The sequence below is a fragment of the Desarmillaria tabescens genome (assembly GCF_030435595.1).
Source record: "Desarmillaria tabescens strain CCBAS 213 chromosome Unknown EV420scaffold_13, whole genome shotgun sequence".
NCBI lineage: Eukaryota > Fungi > Basidiomycota > Agaricomycetes > Agaricales > Physalacriaceae > Desarmillaria > Desarmillaria tabescens.
The window spans coordinates 859422-879736 of record NW_026848312.1 but is presented as its reverse complement, the minus strand read 5'-3'; the positions used below and the strand labels follow the sequence as shown (position 1 = coordinate 879736).

The 20315-nt window shown below is 48.0% G+C and overlaps 4 protein-coding genes and 2 pseudogenes across 6 annotated transcripts; 4 read left to right on the top strand and 2 right to left on the bottom strand.

Annotated features, from left to right (window-relative positions):
- Positions 1–814: 814 nt before the first annotated feature.
- EV420DRAFT_1641566 (uncharacterized protein) lies at positions 815–1312 on the top strand (the record flags this gene model as incomplete). Its single annotated transcript, XM_060477257.1, has 1 exon — positions 815–1312. One exon carries the CDS (start codon positions 815–817, stop codon positions 1310–1312), a length of 498 nt encoding a protein of 165 aa, XP_060332362.1.
- A 954-nt stretch (positions 1313–2266) lies between these two features.
- EV420DRAFT_1641565 (uncharacterized protein) lies at positions 2267–2644 on the top strand (the record flags this gene model as incomplete). The annotated part of the gene is made up of 1 exon (XM_060477256.1): positions 2267–2644. The coding sequence occupies one exon, from the start codon at positions 2267–2269 to the stop codon at positions 2642–2644; it is 378 nt and encodes a 125-aa protein (XP_060332361.1).
- A 519-nt stretch (positions 2645–3163) lies between these two features.
- On the bottom strand, positions 3164–3796 carry EV420DRAFT_1641564 (uncharacterized protein; the record flags this gene model as incomplete). The annotated part of the gene is made up of 1 exon (XM_060477255.1): positions 3164–3796. One exon carries the CDS (start codon positions 3794–3796, stop codon positions 3164–3166), a length of 633 nt encoding a protein of 210 aa, XP_060332360.1.
- A 2980-nt stretch (positions 3797–6776) lies between these two features.
- On the top strand, positions 6777–9542 carry EV420DRAFT_1478750 (uncharacterized protein; the record flags this gene model as incomplete). The annotated part of the gene is made up of 8 exons (XM_060469528.1): positions 6777–7308; positions 7358–7416; positions 7526–7690; positions 7746–8417; positions 8705–8878; positions 9025–9152; positions 9180–9276; positions 9384–9542. The coding sequence occupies 8 exons, from the start codon at positions 6777–6779 to the stop codon at positions 9540–9542; spliced, it is 1986 nt and encodes a 661-aa protein (XP_060332359.1).
- A 1706-nt stretch (positions 9543–11248) lies between these two features.
- On the bottom strand, positions 11249–11346 carry EV420DRAFT_t132 (annotated as a pseudogene). Its single transcript has one exon. The product of its transcript is annotated as a tRNA-OTHER (tRNA).
- Positions 11347–13822: 2476 nt separating this feature from the next.
- On the top strand, positions 13823–13920 carry EV420DRAFT_t135 (annotated as a pseudogene). The gene has a single exon. The product of its transcript is annotated as a tRNA-OTHER (tRNA).
- The last annotated feature ends 6395 nt before the right edge of the window (positions 13921–20315 follow it).

The following is a 20315-nucleotide window of genomic DNA, read 5'->3' as shown; positions in this document are numbered from 1 at the left end:
TACGTGCTGAGGGAGCGGCTGACACCTGTAGAAGAGCATGAGATGAGAGGGAGACCTGAGTAATGAGATCTCGTACCAATTAGACTAGTGTAAATAACCTTTCTTTAAACCTGAAAATCGAACAAAGGTTCACTAAATGGAGTTAGCTGGAATTGGGCCAAATGTCAGATCCGATTCACTTGTACACTTTCTTTACTCATCGATAGACCTGTAACTGATTGTCTTGAATGGGAGGCAAGCTCACGATCAAGATGACCTGTAAATCTGAGCTCAAATTTGGCTGATACATTTTTGCTTATCACATACCTTCCTAATTAGAATTATATACCTAATTGGGAACTGCCTGTCCCTTGATTGAGAACCGCATTGCGTTTGTGTTAATTCTTTTTTCACCAACAACAGAGGCATGTCTTCCCCCAACGAGGAAGCAAATTCATTCTCCAATGTCTTCCAAACCAGTTTCGGCTTTGAGCCCTCCCCTGTTACCCCTGTAGCATCATCTAGCACAGTATTCTCATTACCTGGCCATCGGCAACCAAGATGAACATTTGCTCCAGCTTTCCATGTTCCCCCAACACCATTAACCCGTTCGAGCTCCCTCCCCAGTCCACATACTCCTAGTATTGTCTCCTCATCCTTTGTTCCACCAAGCCCTACATCTGGGGACATCCTTGAAGGTGCATTCCTGACACCATTCCGACTCAATAACAATCCCATAGATACATTCTTGCAGACTATGCGGTTACCCAGTCCCATCTCACCATCATTGACCTCATTTACTGCACCTGATGACTCCCCTGCCTTCTTCCCAGACATGTCTGGTCCCACTCTTGATGAAATACACCAGCTAGCAGATGTTACAGCATCGCAGCTTGCACCATCTTTGATGCCTGGTCAGAGTCAAACTAAAGCAGCTGAATTTGAAGCTCAAAGTGCTTCTGTTCTTCAACAGAAGGTGAAGAAGACATTAGATTTCTTGTCTTCAATCGACTTGACACTGCTGGATTTTTTTTCTGCTCTTGTGAGCCCATGGAACTCCGGAAACGTCTTCACGGATTTTCAAAAGCATCTTTTTTGCTCCTCATCTAAACGTTTTGAGGGTCTGCTTGACCTGCTGTGGTCGCACCCAAAGGCAAACAAAAAGTTCATGAACTGGATGTATCCACATGGTCTTCGTCTTGTGTTAGACCGTGTATATGATGAGATGGACAATGTGAAGGAGCACTTCAGTATGACATCCAGCCTTGTAACGCCGGAGTTTCTATCATCATGGAATATTCAGGATGCGCTCTCTGCAGTGAATATGACGTGACTATTTCCAACTTGGTCAAGGATTTTAGAGGCGGTGACACAAAGTAAAAAGGTGGAGAAGAACCACATATGAACTCCAGAGCTGGCAAGTTCACAAACTGTATTCATTGTCCATAATATTCATTGCATCATCTAGGGATGTAAAATTGTTACAGTGCAGGTCCTCCATCTTCACTCTGCCAACTGTGCAAAGTTTCAAACCATTGTTGGCCTTTTTGCATGGGCTAGTGGCTGTTCTCACCAGGTGATCGAATTTCTGAGTCGATGTGGTGCATACAATACCATTAAAGTCTTGGCAAATAGATGCATTGATAAGGCACGTTACATTGTCCTTTTCCGACCACATGCACTTGCTATTGATAATATCAACCTCAAGACGAGCCTCTTTGTCAAGCAAACTGGATCGGACTCTACTCCCAATAAAGTCCAGTCAGGAATGTTTTCTGTTATTTATGAGCTTCATGGTGTTACAGACACAAACCATATGCTTCTGTCTCCCATTCTCTCTCGTCTGCAGGCTGCACAACCCTTCTTAATGGCAGATTTCCGACCCACCACAACTCAACGTCAAATGTACTTATCACAGACCTCTGTTAACATCATCCGAACCCTTCTCAGCTATTCTCCTGCGTTTTCATCCTACAAACATGCCTCAGCCATCTGTAACATTGCACGATGACCATTGCCAGCAGATCTTGTTACCAGATTTCACCCACTCCATGTATCAACCATTGAAGAGGCATCTGTTGAAGGAAATCTCCATGTTCATGATGACATATATCTCATGCAGCTACAGCTACAGCCTGCAGATATGAATACTTATGCTATTCCACTCATAGCTGATCAGCTCACTAATAAATGCACTCGAGGATGTGTAGCTCTTCGTGCAGGTGACTTATCACCATGGCACCAGTGACAAGTCTTTCAGATTGGCATTGGTCTATTCCATCTGCAAATGAATCTTGCCTGGTGTTTGTTGAACAAGCATCGCCATTCAGAGGATCAGATAGGGAGCCTCGCATATTTCTTCACCATCATGAACAAGAAACGACTGAATGGCGAAAAACCGGATTATCATACACTTACAGCAGCTCTTTCACAGATCTGTCATGGCCTTGTCTTGAATGCTTGGCTTGCTAAGTGTGGGAAGGCTGACCTTGATGAATTTGCCAGGTCAAATCCAACTCCACACCAACTACATACTATTGCGAAGGAGATTCTCCTGGAGTTAGCGACTCCATTGGATACATGCATGGACAACGGAGAGTTGGAACCCAATGAACTCAACCCCACCGATGATCCTATCCACCAGAACACTCGACTTCTTCTATGAGATCTGCTATATTTCGAGGAAATTGCAAATGCAATTTCATCCGGTGACTTTGGGCGTATCAAGGACATCCTCCCTGATATTGCTTGTATATTTTGAGGTGGGGGATCAAACAACTACTCAACAGAGATCCTTTGCTAAATCAGCTACATAGTGATGTGTTCCCTTTCTCAATGATTTGGTCTCTGCTTGGTCATGCTACTCTTGGTCTCTGGTTGCTGTACTTTGTCTATGGCTCTCTCCTCGTTTCTCGATATGTTTGCTGGTCTTCTATGCTTATCCTGTAATATCTCCTCTTTCTGCTGAATGTCATGTATTTGTGTCTATGAACAGTGAAGTCAAGCAAGCATATAAGTTATTACAGGTATATGAGTGTCATGAACTTGATGTGAACAGCAGCGTTCTTCTTGGATCGAGCTCACCATATCTGAACATGTGATCCTTGCAGTGAGTAGGAAGATCGCATCAGAGATCCCCTGAACATACGAGAAGGGTCTGGATTGTGCTCAGATCGTGTGCAGTTCAGGTCAATGGGAGGTCAAAAGTCTGGGGCACCTGGGCCAGGTTGTCCTGATCGGTGCCGATTGCCCAGACCCTGTGAGGTGAAGGAGATTGCGAGTGGTGGGGATGATCTGTACCTGGTCTCGAGGCTGAGGTTTTGGCAGTGTTCACTGCAGAGAGCGCATCCTGAATATTCCATGATGATAGAAACTCCGGCGTTACAAGGCTGGATGTCATACTGAAGTGCTCCTTCACATTGTCCATCTCATCATATACACGGTCTAACACAAGACGAAGACCATGTGGATACATCCAGTTCATGAACTTTTTGTTTGCCTTTGGGTGCGACCACAGCAGGTCAAGCAGACCCTCAAAACGTTTAGATGAGGAGCAAAAAAGATGCTTTTGAAAATCCGTGAAGACGTTTCCGGAGTTCCATGGGCTCACAAGAGCAGAAAAAAAATCCAGCAGTGTCAAGTCGATTGAAGACAAGAAATCTAATGTCTTCTTCACCTTCTGTTGAAGAACAGAAGCACTTTGAGCTTCAAATTCAGCTGCTTTAGTTTGACTCTGACCAGGCATCAAAGATGGTGCAAGCTGCGATGCTGTAACATCTGCTAGCTGGTGTATTTCATCAAGAGTGGGACCAGACATGTCTGGGAAGAAGGCAGGGGAGTCATCAGGTGCAGTAAATGAGGTCAATGATGGTGAGATGGGACTGGGTAACCGCATAGTCTGCAAGAATGTATCTATGGGATTGTTATTGAGTCGGAATGGTGTCAGGAATGCACCTTCAAGGATGTCCCCAGATGTAGGGCTTGGTGGAACAAAGGATGAGGAGACAATACTAGGAGTATGTGGACTGGGGAGGGAGCTCGAACGGGTTAATGGTGTTGGGGGAACATGGAAAGCTGGAGCAAATGTTCATCTTGGTTGCCGATGGCCAGGTAATGAGAATACTGTGCTAGATGATGCTACAGGGGTAACAGGGGAGGGCTCAAAGCCGAAACTGGTTTGGAAGACATTGGAGAATGAATTTGCTTCCTCGTTGGGGGAAGACATGCCTCTGTTGTTGGTGAAAAAAGAATTAACACAAACGCAATGCGGTTCTCAATCAAGGGACAGGCAGTTCCCAATTAGGTATATAATTCTAATTAGGAAGGTATGTGATAAGCAAAAATGTATCAGCCAAATTTGAGCTCAGATTTACAGGTCATCTTGATCGTGAGCTTGCCTCCCATTCAAGACAATCAGTTACAGGTCTAACTCATTGATGCCATCAGTGCTGTCTCCTGCTGGTGCCTTAATTGGATGATCAAATTATGTACTAGAACAAAATCTTAAAGTTCTGATAACATTCTATTGATGAGGGCGGTACGTATGAGTGAAATACCTAGCTTCTCTTTCTGGTACAATTAGGTGTCCATCAGTAAGCAGCAACACACAAACACCAGAGAACTGCTCACCTCACAGCCCTTAATCTACTTCGGGGGGGCAGTGTGCAGCGGTGACAATGGCTTGAGCTACCATACTTGAAGCTGCCCTGTTGTGCAGTCGTTTATTCCACTGCATCAAGCTGCATCGATATGATGCACCTTTGCTCCATCTGTCACATCCAGTTTGGATGGTAGTGAAGATACACGAGGCTGTTCACAGGGCAGAGCAGCGAGAAATGCCACAAAGATGATGGGAACCGTCAGGCAGTGATCGGCAAGCATACATACTGTGATACAACATTCAATGGTCAAAAAAGCATGGAACGATTGATACTCACACCTCGCTCGTGTTCAAAAGATTGTCACGTTGAAGGGCTGGAAGCTCTCCTCCAGCATTTTAGTTGGGATCATTCAGCCTGTTCGCAAATGGTGCAACTATATAAGTAAATATCAGATGATCTTCAAGGAAGAACAGTGGTAGCAGACGTACCATCCAAGCCGGATTCCACGCTCGACAGCCAAACAAATTGCAGTAACAAATGATCTCTTGGACAGCAGAATGATCATTAGCATGAGCTCCATGTCCTTCTGGCATAGTTTCTGATGTGTTCATGCCAAGAATACTGGTCAGAGGAAAGCGAGCGAACTCAAAGAGCATATATGCTAGGAATCAAGGCTCAACGGTAAGACCACCAGAAGAGAGAAAATTCATGTTCACATTGCTGTACCAGGATATAGCATACTGAGATGCAAGGGGGTTGCAAAAACTGAAAAAATCATATCGGGTCGAAAAAATTTTTAAGGCCTCTGATGGACCGACAGACCGACCACCATGGGGAAAACATACCCACAAGGGAAACATTATGTAATCATTCTGTGTCAGGACCACCTGCCAGCACGAGCTTTCCGTCTACTTAGTCCTCTCATCCTTGATCTAAACGATGATGATATACAATTTTTGTCTGTTAGCGATGGCGTTTTCCTACTGTACATGACTGACACTTCCAATTTGGGGTCTGTCAAACTCGACCAAATATTTTTACAACTGGTAACTCAATACTGACTAATCCTGCCGATATCCAGCAGCATGCCATTGGTGCTTTGAGCCTTCAACATCGTTGACTGCTTTTCTGGTGTTCTTTGGGCCATGTAAGATCATTACCATGCATATATCAGCTGAAAGAAACATCTCTAGCAGCATCTAGGGTCTTTGAATGCTATTTTACAAGAGGGGATGAAAAAATTTTAAGGACCTTTTGGACCGACCGACCGACCCGATGTGCCAGCTTGCTGGGCTGCAACCCCCTTGCTGAGACGCGCTGCAACTGTCTGTGTAAAGGCAGTCCAACCTCAACCTGAATTGTTCCCCTGCACTGAGCTATTAGCACGTCTCTCAGGAGGAAAAACAGCATTGTACCCTTGGAATTACTGGACAAAATTATGAGATCTCATGCGGTCTCATGAGGTCACACGAGATCTCATGGGGCCATGTGAGATCTCATGAGACCACGTGCGATCTCGTCCCAAAAAAATTTGGTCGGCACAGCTATTTGGTAGCTCACCTACCATAAAAAGACAGCAATAAGGTACAGTCAGCGAATCATGTCACAGTGGTCACAATGGCCAGACTGGACAATCTCATTACTTTCCCGGCAGGGCGCTATGAAAATCTTTGACATTGGTAAAAGAAAATAACATATAATTAAATTGAATTTATTTTTATTCTTCTGAGGTCTTGCGAGATCTTGCACTGTTGCCCAATGCCCCCTAGCATGCAGAGTGAATCTCAGCCACTCCCACTGTCTGCTCTCTTTCGTAATTCTCAAACAGCCCATTGACGTCCCAAACCTGTATCACAAGCCTATCCTGCTAACACACTCTCAGCAGCTGGTCCCACTGCCACTGGTCCCACAACAGTATCCACCAGCATCCAAGCCCCTGTCCCACGACGCAATCCGGTAGCCACTACATCACCTCTTTGCAGGCTCACCACCGCTGGTCTACTTCAGGAAAACACCCCAAGGCCCAATACTCAGGCGGTCACTCTTCCCCAACCTTTCGTCAGACCTGAAACCTCCGTCACTGGCCTGCTATCCCATGGGTTCAACTAGAACGCGTTCCTTGGAATGCTTCCCACATCATCGAGAAACACTGCCTTCATTGGATCCAACACGACAGGGCGTAAGAAAGCATCCACCATGCAAATGGCATGGGGACATGGCGAAGCACCTACATGTCACGTTCTCATCTATCCCTTTCTCAGTCCAGAGCATCGTCAACAAGCCATCAAAGATGCAGATCCTAGCATTCAAACTGGATACCCACTCCCCCAGTCTGACATATACCATCTCGAGCATGTCGACGTCGCACTGTTTCAGGAGCACATGCAAAAGCTTGATCTTTGCATCACCTTCTATGCCAATGCTAACAACAATTACAGGATGATTCATGATAAACTTCTCATGCATAATGCAACAGCTGGGAAGCCCCAGATCCCTGGCCTCAAGACTGACGACCTGGCTAACCTCAGCTTTCAAAACATGGGCTGGTGTTTCCTACAGCTCATGTCCCACAAAGGGGATCCATCTCTTCTCATCATCAACAAGAAACTTAATGAGGGTCAGGCCACAATTGACCATTTCATCCACCACGCAAGCCTGGAGTCCAAGTTTCTGCCCAAATGTGGCAAAAATCATTCAGCTGTGCTTGGTCAGTTTACCCTGGTGATTGGTATGTCTGACCACACAACTACCTGACTGCAGGTGATATTAACTCACAGAAAATATTTCCAGCTCTGACCTGAGGCCCCATCTGCCACAATCTCCTAAACAGGAACTTGTATGTGGGCGATTTTGGACCACGAGGAATGCCTGACATGCTCAGAGGAGGAATACATGCCTGCTTCTCAGAGCATGTGATGCACACTCTCTTGTTTGTCATGTGACAGCGGGGTGGCAGTTTAGATGAGAACTCCTTGCCCTGCCTACATGCATGCAGAGGGTTGCCACCCAATCATCTTACCCCCGAGCTGACGATTACAGCAGGAATCCCTCTTTGTCCCCAACTTACTGACGACGCCACTTCACTGGTGGCAGAACCCCCGGTCGCCCAGGTGCATGACAATGTCACTATATGAGTGTGATGTGACCAACCTGATGGTGACCCAGCCCAACATACAATCCACCAAGCGGCCTGCTGAGTCCAGGTCACCATCACCTGATCACAGTCGCATGCGCCCACTTTTGCCAATTGACTCATCAGCGCAATTGCCCCCCCTGCCATTGCCTCCCCCTTACTATGCCGGAGAAATCTGGCCATTACCTGATGATGCAGAGTGGGCACAGGGTCATCCCATGTACATCTCCCGTTTGTTGGAGACCGTGATCTCCCTGCTCCCTGACACAATATGCCTGATGGGACCCAATGTCGGATCTCTCGCTGACGCAGTGCTCAAGCTCTGCAGGTTTTACATGATGGTTGCATGGGATAAGAACAACAAAACATTTTTCCGGAAGATAGAGGGCCTTCTTAAACCACAATTCGATTCCCCCAACATCCATTGTGAAAATTGGGATGAGATTGCCAAATTCAGGAACATGAAAATCACTATACTCCCGAGCCAGAGCCATGGGGATGGTATTAATAAAATGGTCTTCAGGGAGGCGTTGAGGAGGGCTCTCGAAAATACCAATCTATACACTTCCCTTCCCAATGACTCCAGTTACTTCACAGCCACCTTTTGCATGATGGAGTGCACGGAGAGGGAAACTCATCAATGGAGAGCGCAAGGTCTCCTGCTCGCTCTCTGTTCTGTTACCTTTCGCATGCCACCACTGCCGGTGTCTCCTTTTCTCCTTCTTGCATTGTTAACTCCACAGGGACGATTGGCAGAAACATTGGATCTGCTAACTGGACCTGTTGTGAAGGCATTAGATCCCGCTATGGAAGATTTCATGTGACCGTGGCTCAGCTGCAGGCTTACAGATCCTCTGACCATGGAACCACCTCATCGACATGAAAGAGATCAGAGGTATTTGTGGGTTTCACATTTCTGTGATCCTCATTTAACTGTATGTCCAACACTTTACACCACATCACAATCACACCTGACATCTGCCCTTCTCAGCCTTATGATGTTGGATTTAAGCAACCGGATCCGGAAAAGTCAAAACTCCAAAATAGATTGGTGTTGAAGCTTATATTGTTGTCCCATCTGCTCACCGACTGGAGCAATGGAATTAATGCCATGAGGCAGGGATTTGGGTACAATTTTGGTCATAATGATTATCTGCAAGGCCTGGTGCGTTCCACCATTCTCGGCATGATGAGAAGATAAGCCAACAGAAAATGTCACAGCCTGAACTTTTTCGTCGAGAGCTGCCCAACCTGGCAAATTTATTGCTTTATCTTCACAGGATGTATGATTGAAGCATCCATTCAGCACAGGACCTTCTAGACCTGATCCAGTTTGACCATGGCTATGTCAGGACAGATGCCTTTTGTTCAACGCCTTGTGATTGGGGTTATGAGATGCAGCCGAATGGTGCACACCTCCCTCTTTATGAATGCATGACGTGAGCCATCACTGACGAATTGCGGAGATACCTTAATCAAGACTTGGAACGCCATGGGCCACACTTCCTAGTGATGGCAACCAGTCTGCCATATATGCCTGCAGTGCCCGAGGAGAGGATCAAGGTGTGTGCTTCTCGCTTAGTGTGGGTTCTCTGGCGTGATTCTCCCCCACCCCGGTGGTACTGTAGTTCATCTTGCATGCCTCAGAAGACTTCCAACCACCTTCACAGTTATTCCGCACAAGCACTTGCTTCAATGTCATCAGGCTCAAGGTCGACATGGCCTTGTGCAGCCTACTTGCTGGACAGGCAACACCACTCTTCCCGAATTTTGAGGCGTGCTTGGACTTCTGGTTGTTCGACGATGATCAGATCATTACGCTGGTTTAAGGCATCAATGTTACATCACCATGTCACACTACCAGTGGGTTGGTCACACACATTGTCACGTCGTATTAGATAATACCTTTAATAAAGTTGATAACTGTCGAGGATGGTGTCGCAGAAAACAAGCACAGGCACAAGATTGCATGGCCAACACCTTAGTAGGGTGCCTCCCACTCTGTGACGTCCTTGTAGTAGCCCCCAGCTGCTGACAGCATCCTTGCATGCTCAGGATAGTCCTCTTCATCCATTGGCATGTGTGGCAATATATGTGGCAAACATGGTGCATGGCCAAAAGTAACATAGAAACTGTTGCAGTAAAAAGATGCAAGGTCTTGCTCCAAAGTGATCACCATTTCCTCCGTGTATCTGCTCTTGTCCAACAGGATGGATGGGGGACATCCTCTCCATTGGCTCATAACCTGACGCATGGAGCACAAGTACAGAGCCCGACACATCCACCCAGGTTCCCCAATACCATGGTGAGCCTCTGATAGGTGTACCACCCAACAGTGATCATGCTGCCCCGGTGGAAAACAGTGGCCTAAATGGCGCAGATGCTTCTGCACAGCCGATGATGAGCCTCAAGGCTCTGTACGCTCAGAATTCGCGGATTTTAGCATTAGAATAAATGCCTTGTCCACTTAGCGGACTTTCACTAAGTCAACGATTGCAATCACAGCAATACCCACTCTTACTGCCAACTATCCTTCCCAGCTCGTATTTCGTATCAATCTGCGCCACTTCATTAATGCTGCCAGGCACCTGATTGCAGATCTCATGGATTTAGGACCATCATTGATTGCCCAGCACAGCCATCAATGACATCAGCATCAAGCATCATTTAGAAGAATGCCACAGTCAAAGTACCAACTCCATGGCAAAAGACCTAATACCGTGACCTTTCCACTCACTTTACTAAGGCTGTTACAATGCCAAGATAATGCCGCATGCATCTACTTCAGTGTACTACCTTCAGTGTACTTTGCCACAGCAACACAGCAGCCCAAGAGTCCGTATGTCAGCAGAATTCTTTCTGATCACCAAGTCTATATGCGGTAAAACCGTGTGGGTGCTGTTACTTTAGAACTCTGGGAGCACACGTTTTGTATCATTTCTTACCAATCTATGTACTAAGGACTTACTAAGGACTCGTTTCAAGTATTCTAAAATTATTCCGGACTTGTAGTATAAAAACTAGTGTAGTAGTAGTAGTTGCAGGACACAAGTTATTGGACACTAGCTATCATCCACATTATCGACCACCATTATTGCTTGTACTCGCTAGGAGATAGACAATAACAACATAGTCACTCCAAGTTATACTCTCTGTCACAGCTTTTCTTCTAACGGTATTGGTGTACGCTCATATTGCACCAATACACGGAATTTCATGTCCACAACTCGCTTTTATCTTTTAATCCGCCAGCATCGTTTCACTTTCACCAGCCAGGATCGTTTTCATCAGTTTTCACCTTCTATGTCACCATCGTTTTACCCAGCTCAGTTCAGGATCGTTACATCCCTGTGTGGACTCAGATTATGCAGCCTGGTCTGCTAGATTTCTGTTTGAAAGGTGTTAGTTGACAGTTAATTGTGATACATCAGGAGTGTCAGTTTACATCCAGCCCATATACAGTAATTCCATCAGGATGACAAAGTGGCTTAGTAAGCTTCCCAATCTGTGTCAATGATGGCATCATTAGAAAAGAGGGCAATTCCGGGAATTGAACCCGGGACCTCAAAAATAAATCCAATAATGTCACATGACTTTCCCGAGCAGACATACTAACCACTACACCACACTGGCATTATATATATATCTTTTCATATCTATATATACCCTCCCTCCCTTAACATTTATGACCTCATATTGATGCCCTCCCTTTGCTCCGCTCTGGTGCGCTCTTTTGCCTTTTTAGGCTCCCCAAATCAGCCCATCAATTTTGGCTGGATCCAGTGGCAGTGCCGCATTTTTAATACCCAAAATAGGGGCTATTTTCCGGTCAAAACAGCTATTTGGGCTATTCTCAGGCTACTGGCTGGGCCAGGGGATGGCACTATAATCTGTATATACATAAACAACATAAAACAGAGCCCTCTAATGATACATAGGAGCCCTGGATAGTGGGATAAAAGGGTAATATAATGAAAATCACATAAATATTCGCTTTTGGGGGCTGCTGCATGCATTGGATCGGCTGGAGGACTTCACCAATCGATTCCCTGACCTTGAAAACACCCAAACGACCCCTCCACAGTACTTTTGGCACACTTTATTCCTGGAGATAAACGAAAATATTCGCTTTTTAGGGTGCAGCATGGTCCAGATCGCTTTGAAAACATTACCAGTCGATTCCTATGCTATAAAAACCCTAGAATACATCCTCCTTCGTAATATAGGTCCAGTATAATACAGTATAAAAGGGGGTATTAGGGGGCATACATCGCTTATTTTGTTTTTCGCACTTCGGATGGCCTGGGGAGCATCACCAATGGATTCCCTGATATTAAAAACCCCAAAACGACTCCAGCCTTCATTTATAGGGTCTCAGAAACAACAGAAATAATGATATTACAGTTTAGGGGGAGCACATATAATAAATCCTGTTTCTGGGCTTCGGACCACTTCGGAGTTTTTTCCATTATGTTTCCTGACCTGAATAACACTCAAATGACCCCACAGGACAAAGGAAACCGTCAGAAATACGTGACAAAAAGAGTAATAGGGGGATGGAGGAGACATACCTTATTTTTCACATTTCTAATAGTTAGGGAGGGTATTCTTGTTATATAACAGACTGTATATATTGTACAATGGTGTGTACGAAGCCCCATGGATATCTGAAATGTATTGAATGAGATATGAGCAGATCATTCTGTAAAACAGGAGGAGCACATCCCATATTTCCATGTTCTGCTCATTCTATGGCCTGGGGACTATCAGAATCGGATTCCTTGACCCAAAAAACAGTAGGGCCACCTATCATCCATGGTATTCAGATGTTCAAACTCCGAAATACAAGATGTTCTCTCATTTGTCACTTATATTGTCCTGTAGCTACATATGGCTGTACGTGTTATCTGGGTAAAATGGCTCCTACGGATGATAAGTGCCTCTACTGTTTTTTGGGTCAAGGAATCCGATTCTGATAGTCCCCAGGCCATAGAATGAGCAGAACATGGAAATATGGGATGTGCTCCTCCTGTTTTACAGAATGATCTGCTCATATCTCATTCAATACATTTCAGATATCCATGGGGCTTCGTACACACCATTGTACAATATATACAGTCTGTTATATAACAAGAATACCCTCCCTAACTATTAGAAATGTGAAAAATAAGGTATGTCTCCTCCATCCCCCTATTACTCTTTTTGTCACGTATTTCTGACGGTTTCCTTTGTCCTGTGGGGTCATTTGAGTGTTATTCAGGTCAGGAAACATAATGGAAAAAACTCCGAAGTGGTCCGAAGCCCAGAAACAGGATTTATTATATGTGCTCCCCCTAAACTGTAATATCATTATTTCTGTTGTTTCTGAGACCCTATAAATGAAGGCTGGAGTCGTTTTGGGGTTTTTAATATCAGGGAATCCATTGGTGATGCTCCCCAGGCCATCCGAAGTGCGAAAAACAAAATAAGCGATGTATGCCCCCTAATACCCCCTTTTATACTGTATTATACTGGACCTATATTACGAAGGAGGATGTATTCTAGGGTTTTTATAGCATAGGAATCGACTGGTAATGTTTTCAAAGCGATCTGGACCATGCTGCACCCTAAAAAGCGAATATTTTCGTTTATCTCCAGGAATAAAGTGTGCCAAAAGTACTGTGGAGGGGTCGTTTGGGTGTTTTCAAGGTCAGGGAATCGATTGGTGAAGTCCTCCAGCCGATCCAATGCATGCAGCAGCCCCCAAAAGCGAATATTTATGTGATTTTCATTATATTACCCTTTTATCCCACTATCCAGGGCTCCTATGTATCATTAGAGGGCTCTGTTTTATGTTGTTTATGTATATACAGATTATAGTGCCATCCCCTGGCCCAGCCAGTAGCCTGAGAATAGCCCAAATAGCTGTTTTGACCGGAAAATAGCCCCTATTTTGGGTATTAAAAATGCGGCACTGCCACTGGATCCAGCCAAAATTGATGGGCTGATTTGGGGAGCCTAAAAAGGCAAAAGAGCGCACCAGAGCGGAGCAAAGGGAGGGCATCAATATGAGGTCATAAATGTTAAGGGAGGGAGGGTATATATAGATATGAAAAGATATATATATAATGCCAGTGTGGTGTAGTGGTTAGTATGTCTGCTCGGGAAAGTCATGTGACATTATTGGATTTATTTTTGAGGTCCCGGGTTCAATTCCCGGAATTGCCCTCTTTTCTAATGATGCCATCATTGACACAGATTGGGAAGCTTACTAAGCCACTTTGTCATCCTGATGGAATTACTGTATATGGGCTGGATGTAAACTGACACTCCTGATGTATCACAATTAACTGTCAACTAACACCTTTCAAACAGAAATCTAGCAGACCAGGCTGGTATGGCGAGAAGCCCATGGCTGAGTGTTTCCGATTGTTGTGAGTAAAGGCGGCGAGCGGTAGCCACTCGCTCCAATCGTCCTGGCGGTAGTTGACGAACATTTTGAGGTACTTCTCAATTTCTTGGTTGACCCTCTCTGTCTGTCCGTCCGTCTGAGGGTGGTAGGCCGTCGAAGGATTTCCGGTGACCTGAATGAGGGCATAGAACTCTTTCATGAATTTCGAGACGAAAACAGTGCCCCAGTCTGAGATAACCTTTTCCGGCAACACTCCGTAGGGTACGTAGACATGATCTCTCAATATCTTGGCAAATCCCAACGAGGTGAGCTCTTCTGTGCACGCAATAGGAATGATGGTCTTGGAGAATCTGTTGACGATCACTAGAATAGAGTCGAACCCCTTCGAGTTAGGGAGTTTGGTGATCATGTCGACTGATATATGGGTCCAAGGGCGATCCGGTATTTCGTTCGGGTGGAGCGGTGCTTTCTTGGGACGATGGTCGGCCTTGGTTCGTTGGCACACTTCACACCCCTTTACGTACGCTTCCACTTCTTGCCGCATCCGAGGCCACCAGTAGTCTCGTAAAATGAGCTCTTTCGTCTTTTCTACCCCAGGGTGACCGGCGGTTACGTGGTCATGACGGAGAGCGATGATTTTGCCTCGTAATCCCTGGTCCGCAGGGATGTAGATTCGCCCGTCATACCATAGTAAGCCTTGGTCTCGGGATACCCCCTTCTCGTGGTTGAGGGAGTCAGAAATCCCCCTGTCCCATTTACGGGGATTATGGGTGGCCAGTTTGATTTCCTCATGTAGCTCCTCCAGTGTCGGCATCGCGAGAGCTCTAAAATGCTCGGCCTTCAAGACCACTACGTCTCTGTTATCCTCCTTGCCTTGATTGTGGTCAGCTCATCTGGATAGAAGATCCGCTTTGCGGTTTTGAGCCCCCGGTTTGTGATGCAACGTGAACTGGTATTCAGCCAATTCCGTTACCCACCTAGCTTGTCGTCGATTGAGTTTTTGGGGCTTGCGGAAGTATTGGAGATTGGAGTGATCCGTCCAGATCTCGAAATCCTCCTGCGCCCCCATGAGATACTGGCGCCATTCTTCCAAGGCGATCATTATGGCGAGGAGTTCCTTATCGTAGATTTCATAATTGCGTTCGGTTACGGACAGGGCCTTCGAGAGGAAGGCCACCGGTTGCCACTTTTCCTTTTGCCATTGGGATAGCACTGTGCCAACGGCTCCCTCGCTGGAGTCTGCCTCCACCCGGAACTTCCCTTCATCGAGTGGTATCGTTAAGACTACGTCCTCATGAAATAACTCTTTAAGCTTCTCGAATGCCCCCTGCTGAGCTTCTCCCCATCTCCAGTCCACCTTTCCCGTGAGCATAGTGAGGGGTCTGACATGCTTGCTATAATCGCGAATAAACCGTCGGTAAAAATTGCAGAAGCCCAGGAACGATTGTAGCTCCTATTTCTTGGACGGGACGGGCCAGTCCAGCAGGCTGGCAATCTTTACGGGGTCCATACAAATTCTCCCTTCGCTGATGAGAATGCCTAGATATTCGGTTTCCTCCACTTCGAATTCGCACTTCTCCGCCTTCAGGAACAGTTTATTATCGCGTAGTATTTTGAGTACCTTACGTACAATACGCTTGTGGTCCTCTCGATCCTTGGATGCGATAAGTATGTCGTCTAGGTAGACCGACACTTCCCCGGCAGTGATGAGGTCTTTGAAGATGTCGTTCATCATCCATTGGAAGGTGGCGGGGGAATTGGTAAGTCCGAAGAACATAACTAGGGGTTCGTAGAGGCCGCGATTAGTTCGAAAGGTGGCCTTCCACTCGTCCCCCTGTTTTATTCTAACATTATTGTATCCCCACCGCACATCCAGCTTAGTGAAATATTTGGCTTTCTTTAACCTATCCATTAGCTCCCCAATGAGCGGGAGTGGATACCGGTTTTTGATGGTCATCTCGTTAAGTTTCCGGTAATCCTGGACCGGTCGAAGCTTTCCGTCTTTCTTCTTGACAAAGAAAAACGGTGATGCCATGGGTGATTTAGATGCCTGGATGCGTCCGGTGTGTAAGTTCTCGTCCAAAAACTTATCCAGCTCCTCCTGTTCGGCAGGGTTGAGGGGATAGACTTTGCAGTCCAGATTGGCGTTAGCATTAGGGACCAACTCAATGGCATGGTCCCACGGCTTTCATGGAGGTAATTCATCGAAGTTTTCCTTAGCAAAAACGTCCTCAAAATCTCGGTACTCCTGGGGTACTATTTCCTCGAAGGACTTCGTGGCTTTATGGGCGTTGGCTTTGGCAGCCAATTCATTAGCTCTTGTTCCCATAGCCCTTAGATGGAAGGCCTCCTCAAAGTCAATCACCAGGATGGTGTCTCCTTCCTCATATTCGTCCCATTGGGACGTAGGGTCCGTGTCCGGTAACGAGAATGGGATTTTTCTACAGGTGCAACGAGCGAGGGTGACGGCTCCGGTATCCCAGTCAATTAGCGGGTTGTGCCTCTGGAGCCAGTCATGCCCTAGGAAGAGGGGCGTGGTCCCCAGATCTACTACCGCTAGTTCGATCCACTCCACGTGGTCCCCTATTCGGAGGCGTACCTTGGCGTACTCGGTTATGTCCCCGCCCTTGTTCCTAGTGCCGTCGGCATTATAGACCGGAACAGGTCGAGCCGCCTTTTTGAGATTGATGGCATGGTCTCGTGCCCAGGAGTGATCTATAGAACTACCAGTGGTGCCACTATCCACTAACGCTTTCACGGCATGCACCTCTCGGGTATCTAGAGTCTCCAATTGCACGTTGATTGATACGTTACGCCCCTTCCTCCCTCGTATGTACATGGGCGACTTCTTAAGATCCTCCATCCACTCCCACTTGTCTCTAGCCTCTTGGGCAGTCTCCGGCTGCTCTTTGAGTGCCTCCCATAACTCAACCGTTACCTCCCCTGCCCGACGGGGGTGAATCCATCGTTTAAGAGTGGAGAAGGTGGCCGCCTCATTTTTAGCTAGCTGTAGCGCCCTACGAGTCCAGTGTGTCCCGAAGGGTTCGTAGTACGTATCCACTACTGCTCGTTGGATCTCGGGCGTCAGTTCGGGTTCAGGGGTCATGAGAGACTTCCCCTTAGGTGTCGTGACAGGTATGTCGGACCGAAGGTGGGCTTCTTCGTCTTCTACTTCTTCTAATGAAACGGCCGAAGGCTTGCTTCGAGGCGGCATTTGGTCACCGGGCCGAAGAGGGCCCCTCAGCGGCACTTGGGCACCTTCCGTTGAAGCAGTGGAGGAGGGCTCACTGCCCTGTGTTCGGCCCTGGCCAAGGGCGCTTGTGCACGGCGTTGTAACCTCCATGGTTATCCGGTACTTATCCTCATTCCTAACGCCGGCGGTACTCTCGGAAACTCGAGGCAAACGCACACATATTGGCTCATCCAGGGTGTCGACATCGTTTGCGGATGAGGCCACTACTAAATATAGGTGGTCCCCTGGATTCCTTGCCTCAGCTGCTTTTTTGCCACTGATGGGAGGGACAACTGGGGCTGAAGGCCCTCCTGTCAGAGTTGTCGGCCGATTCTCCCTGCCGGGGCGACGACCACCACGTCTGGCGTCCATCTTGTCCTGATCTGAGGCGCTCGCTGGGTTCTCCAGAACTTTCCCCATTCGGTCAGGCGGGGGTGTCTGAGGTGGACCGGCCCCTAGGGGTTCATTGTCCACTGCTGACTGCATAGGACGGCGGAAATCCCCTCCTATGCCATGGGCAGGCTGCGATTCTTCATTCTTAGTTTCTTCAACGGTTAACGCGGCAAAAGAATTGGTATATTGTTCATACGGGGTACCTACATACATAGTATAAGTCCGACTATTATTACAGGAATGCGCACCAGAAGAAACTAAGTCCTTAGCCGACGCCGTCGAATCGCTTATTTCGACGCCGGCTCATCTTTTGACAACTTCTCCTCTTTAACCTCCTCGACCTTTGTGTCCTTTCCTAATTCCTCCTTTTCGGCCTCGGCGAGTAACTGGCGTAGGTGCTGGACGTTGGGTTTTTTGCGAGGTGGGAGTTTGACGGGGAGCCACTTTGATTTGTCGTCAGGGCATTTATGCTTCGGGCTCCACCCGGTGTTCCCACACTTGAAGCAGCGCTTGTCAGATCGTAGCTTGTCGATCTCCATCGGTTGACCTGCTCCGCCGTATGTAGTGCCTGTGGCGTCCTTCTTATCGCCACTAGAACCTTGGCTTCCACCCTTCGATTGATTGCCTCGACCCGAACCACTCTGGTTCGAGGAGGGCTTACCGGCGAGGCCCTGGGCCACATCGTAACGATAATTGGCGTCGATCCTTAGGACTCGCGCCTTCCATTGCGCGTAGGTTGTGGGGCGCTCGTTGTCCCCATGCATAACCGTTTTGCACACCGTCGGCCTAATCGCCGCTTCAACGGTCTCGAACATCTGCTTCTCATCTCCGAATTCCTTGCACTTGTGAGCCAGTTGTTCGAATTTTGCGAAGAACTCGATTGCGGACTTGCAGTCCGCTTGCCGTACCTTCTTCCATTCGGACTTCCAGATCGTCAATTCAGCCACCTCGCGGAACTGCACCGTCAGGTCATGGGAGAACTCGTCCCATGTGGGGAATCTCCAATGCCCTTGCGGCGTCCGGTAGCGATAGTATTGCTCGACCCACCATTGTTGGGCTTCCCCGCGTAAGTACCCTTGGGCGAAGGTAATCCGGTAAGGATTTTGCCCTTCCGCGTTCATGGTGTAATACATCGGGAATACGGCAAAATAAACTTCGCAATGGTGGAGGAAGCAGGTAATGTCCGATGATACCCCGAAGAAGTATTTGGGCTGCGTAACCAACTTGGGTTTGACGTCGTTCCAGGGGTTGTTTATCGCTCCCGGGGCCAGCTGCCATGGGGGAATCGGATCCGGGGGTGATGGCAGCACTGGAGGGATCGGTGCATTTGGTGGTCGCGACAGGGAGCGTAAGTGATGGTTATTACCCGGCAGGGGGTATCCCTCTGGGTACTTGGGCGGTGGTGGAATCAGCGGCGGCCGTTTTGGTACAGTCGACTCCTTTCCTTTGGACATCCCGGCGCCAGGATCGTCCCATCCTTCTTCCGGGTCGTTGGGCCCTGCACCCGCCCAGAACCCTTCGGTCTCGAGCAGGTTTGGCATTGGTTGGGGTCGACGGTATGGCTCGCATCCTGGTTGCACGTTGTCAGGGTGTACCTGGTTCCACACTATGGCCGCCCTATGCCAGGTTTCCACTTCTAAGATGTTCTTCATGAGGTAGACGTCCCCCATGGTTTTTGCGTGTCGATAGTCTTCTCCCGCCTCCGTGAGGAGCCACTGGGAGTCTCGCTCCATGTCCTCCATCATGATTTCATATAGTCCATGCCATGGCAAAATACTAAAGATTGTTGGCACCGGGGCCATGGGGTCAACGAGGACCATCCGGACCGCCTTCATCACCTCAACCTCGAGGGCGCTGTTTGGTGGCCGACTCGGCATCCTTGGCCTCCTTCCTCTCTCTGGTGAGTCTGTCAATTTTCTTGTTTCTCTTCCATCGCCCGATATCGGAGTCGGGGTCGCTGATCTCTGACTCGTAGGCCTGTCAGGCTCTCTGTCGGGCCTCGAGGTCCATTCCGGCTCGTTCAATGAGACCGGAATATCGAAGGGCGGTGGCCTGCTGCCTGTTCTCGATCTCGGCGCGGGTGGCATCGGGTTCGACGGGAAGATCCCAGAAGGCGTTGGGTCCGATGAGGGCAGCGATTTCGGCACGTCGAGTGCGTGTGTCTGCCGCTCTTGCTCAGTCCATTCTGGCCTCGATTTCTGGGGACTGCCGGGCATTTTGAGGGAGGTCGAGTGACTCGACGAGCATGTGGTAGAGAAGCGTCCATGGACGCTGGTTGCTAGGGACGGGGTCGGCGAATGCTCGACCCGCGACTGACGGGGTAAAAGGGGTGACGGCGGTGAGGTCCCCGGCTCCGGCAACTGTGTCAAGTTCCTCGGGGTTGTAATCCAGGAACTCTGACCAGAACTGCTGATCTGCCGGTTCAGGCCTGGTGAGGGCGGTAACGGGCGTTGGGGCCTCGGGGCGCTCGGGGACAAGGATGCTCCACGGGGACGGGACTCGAGCCACAGGAGCCTCTTCTCCTGGGTCGGGATAGACCCAGCTGGTGCTGGGGTGCCAGCCGATTGGGGCACCTCTTTCTGCCGG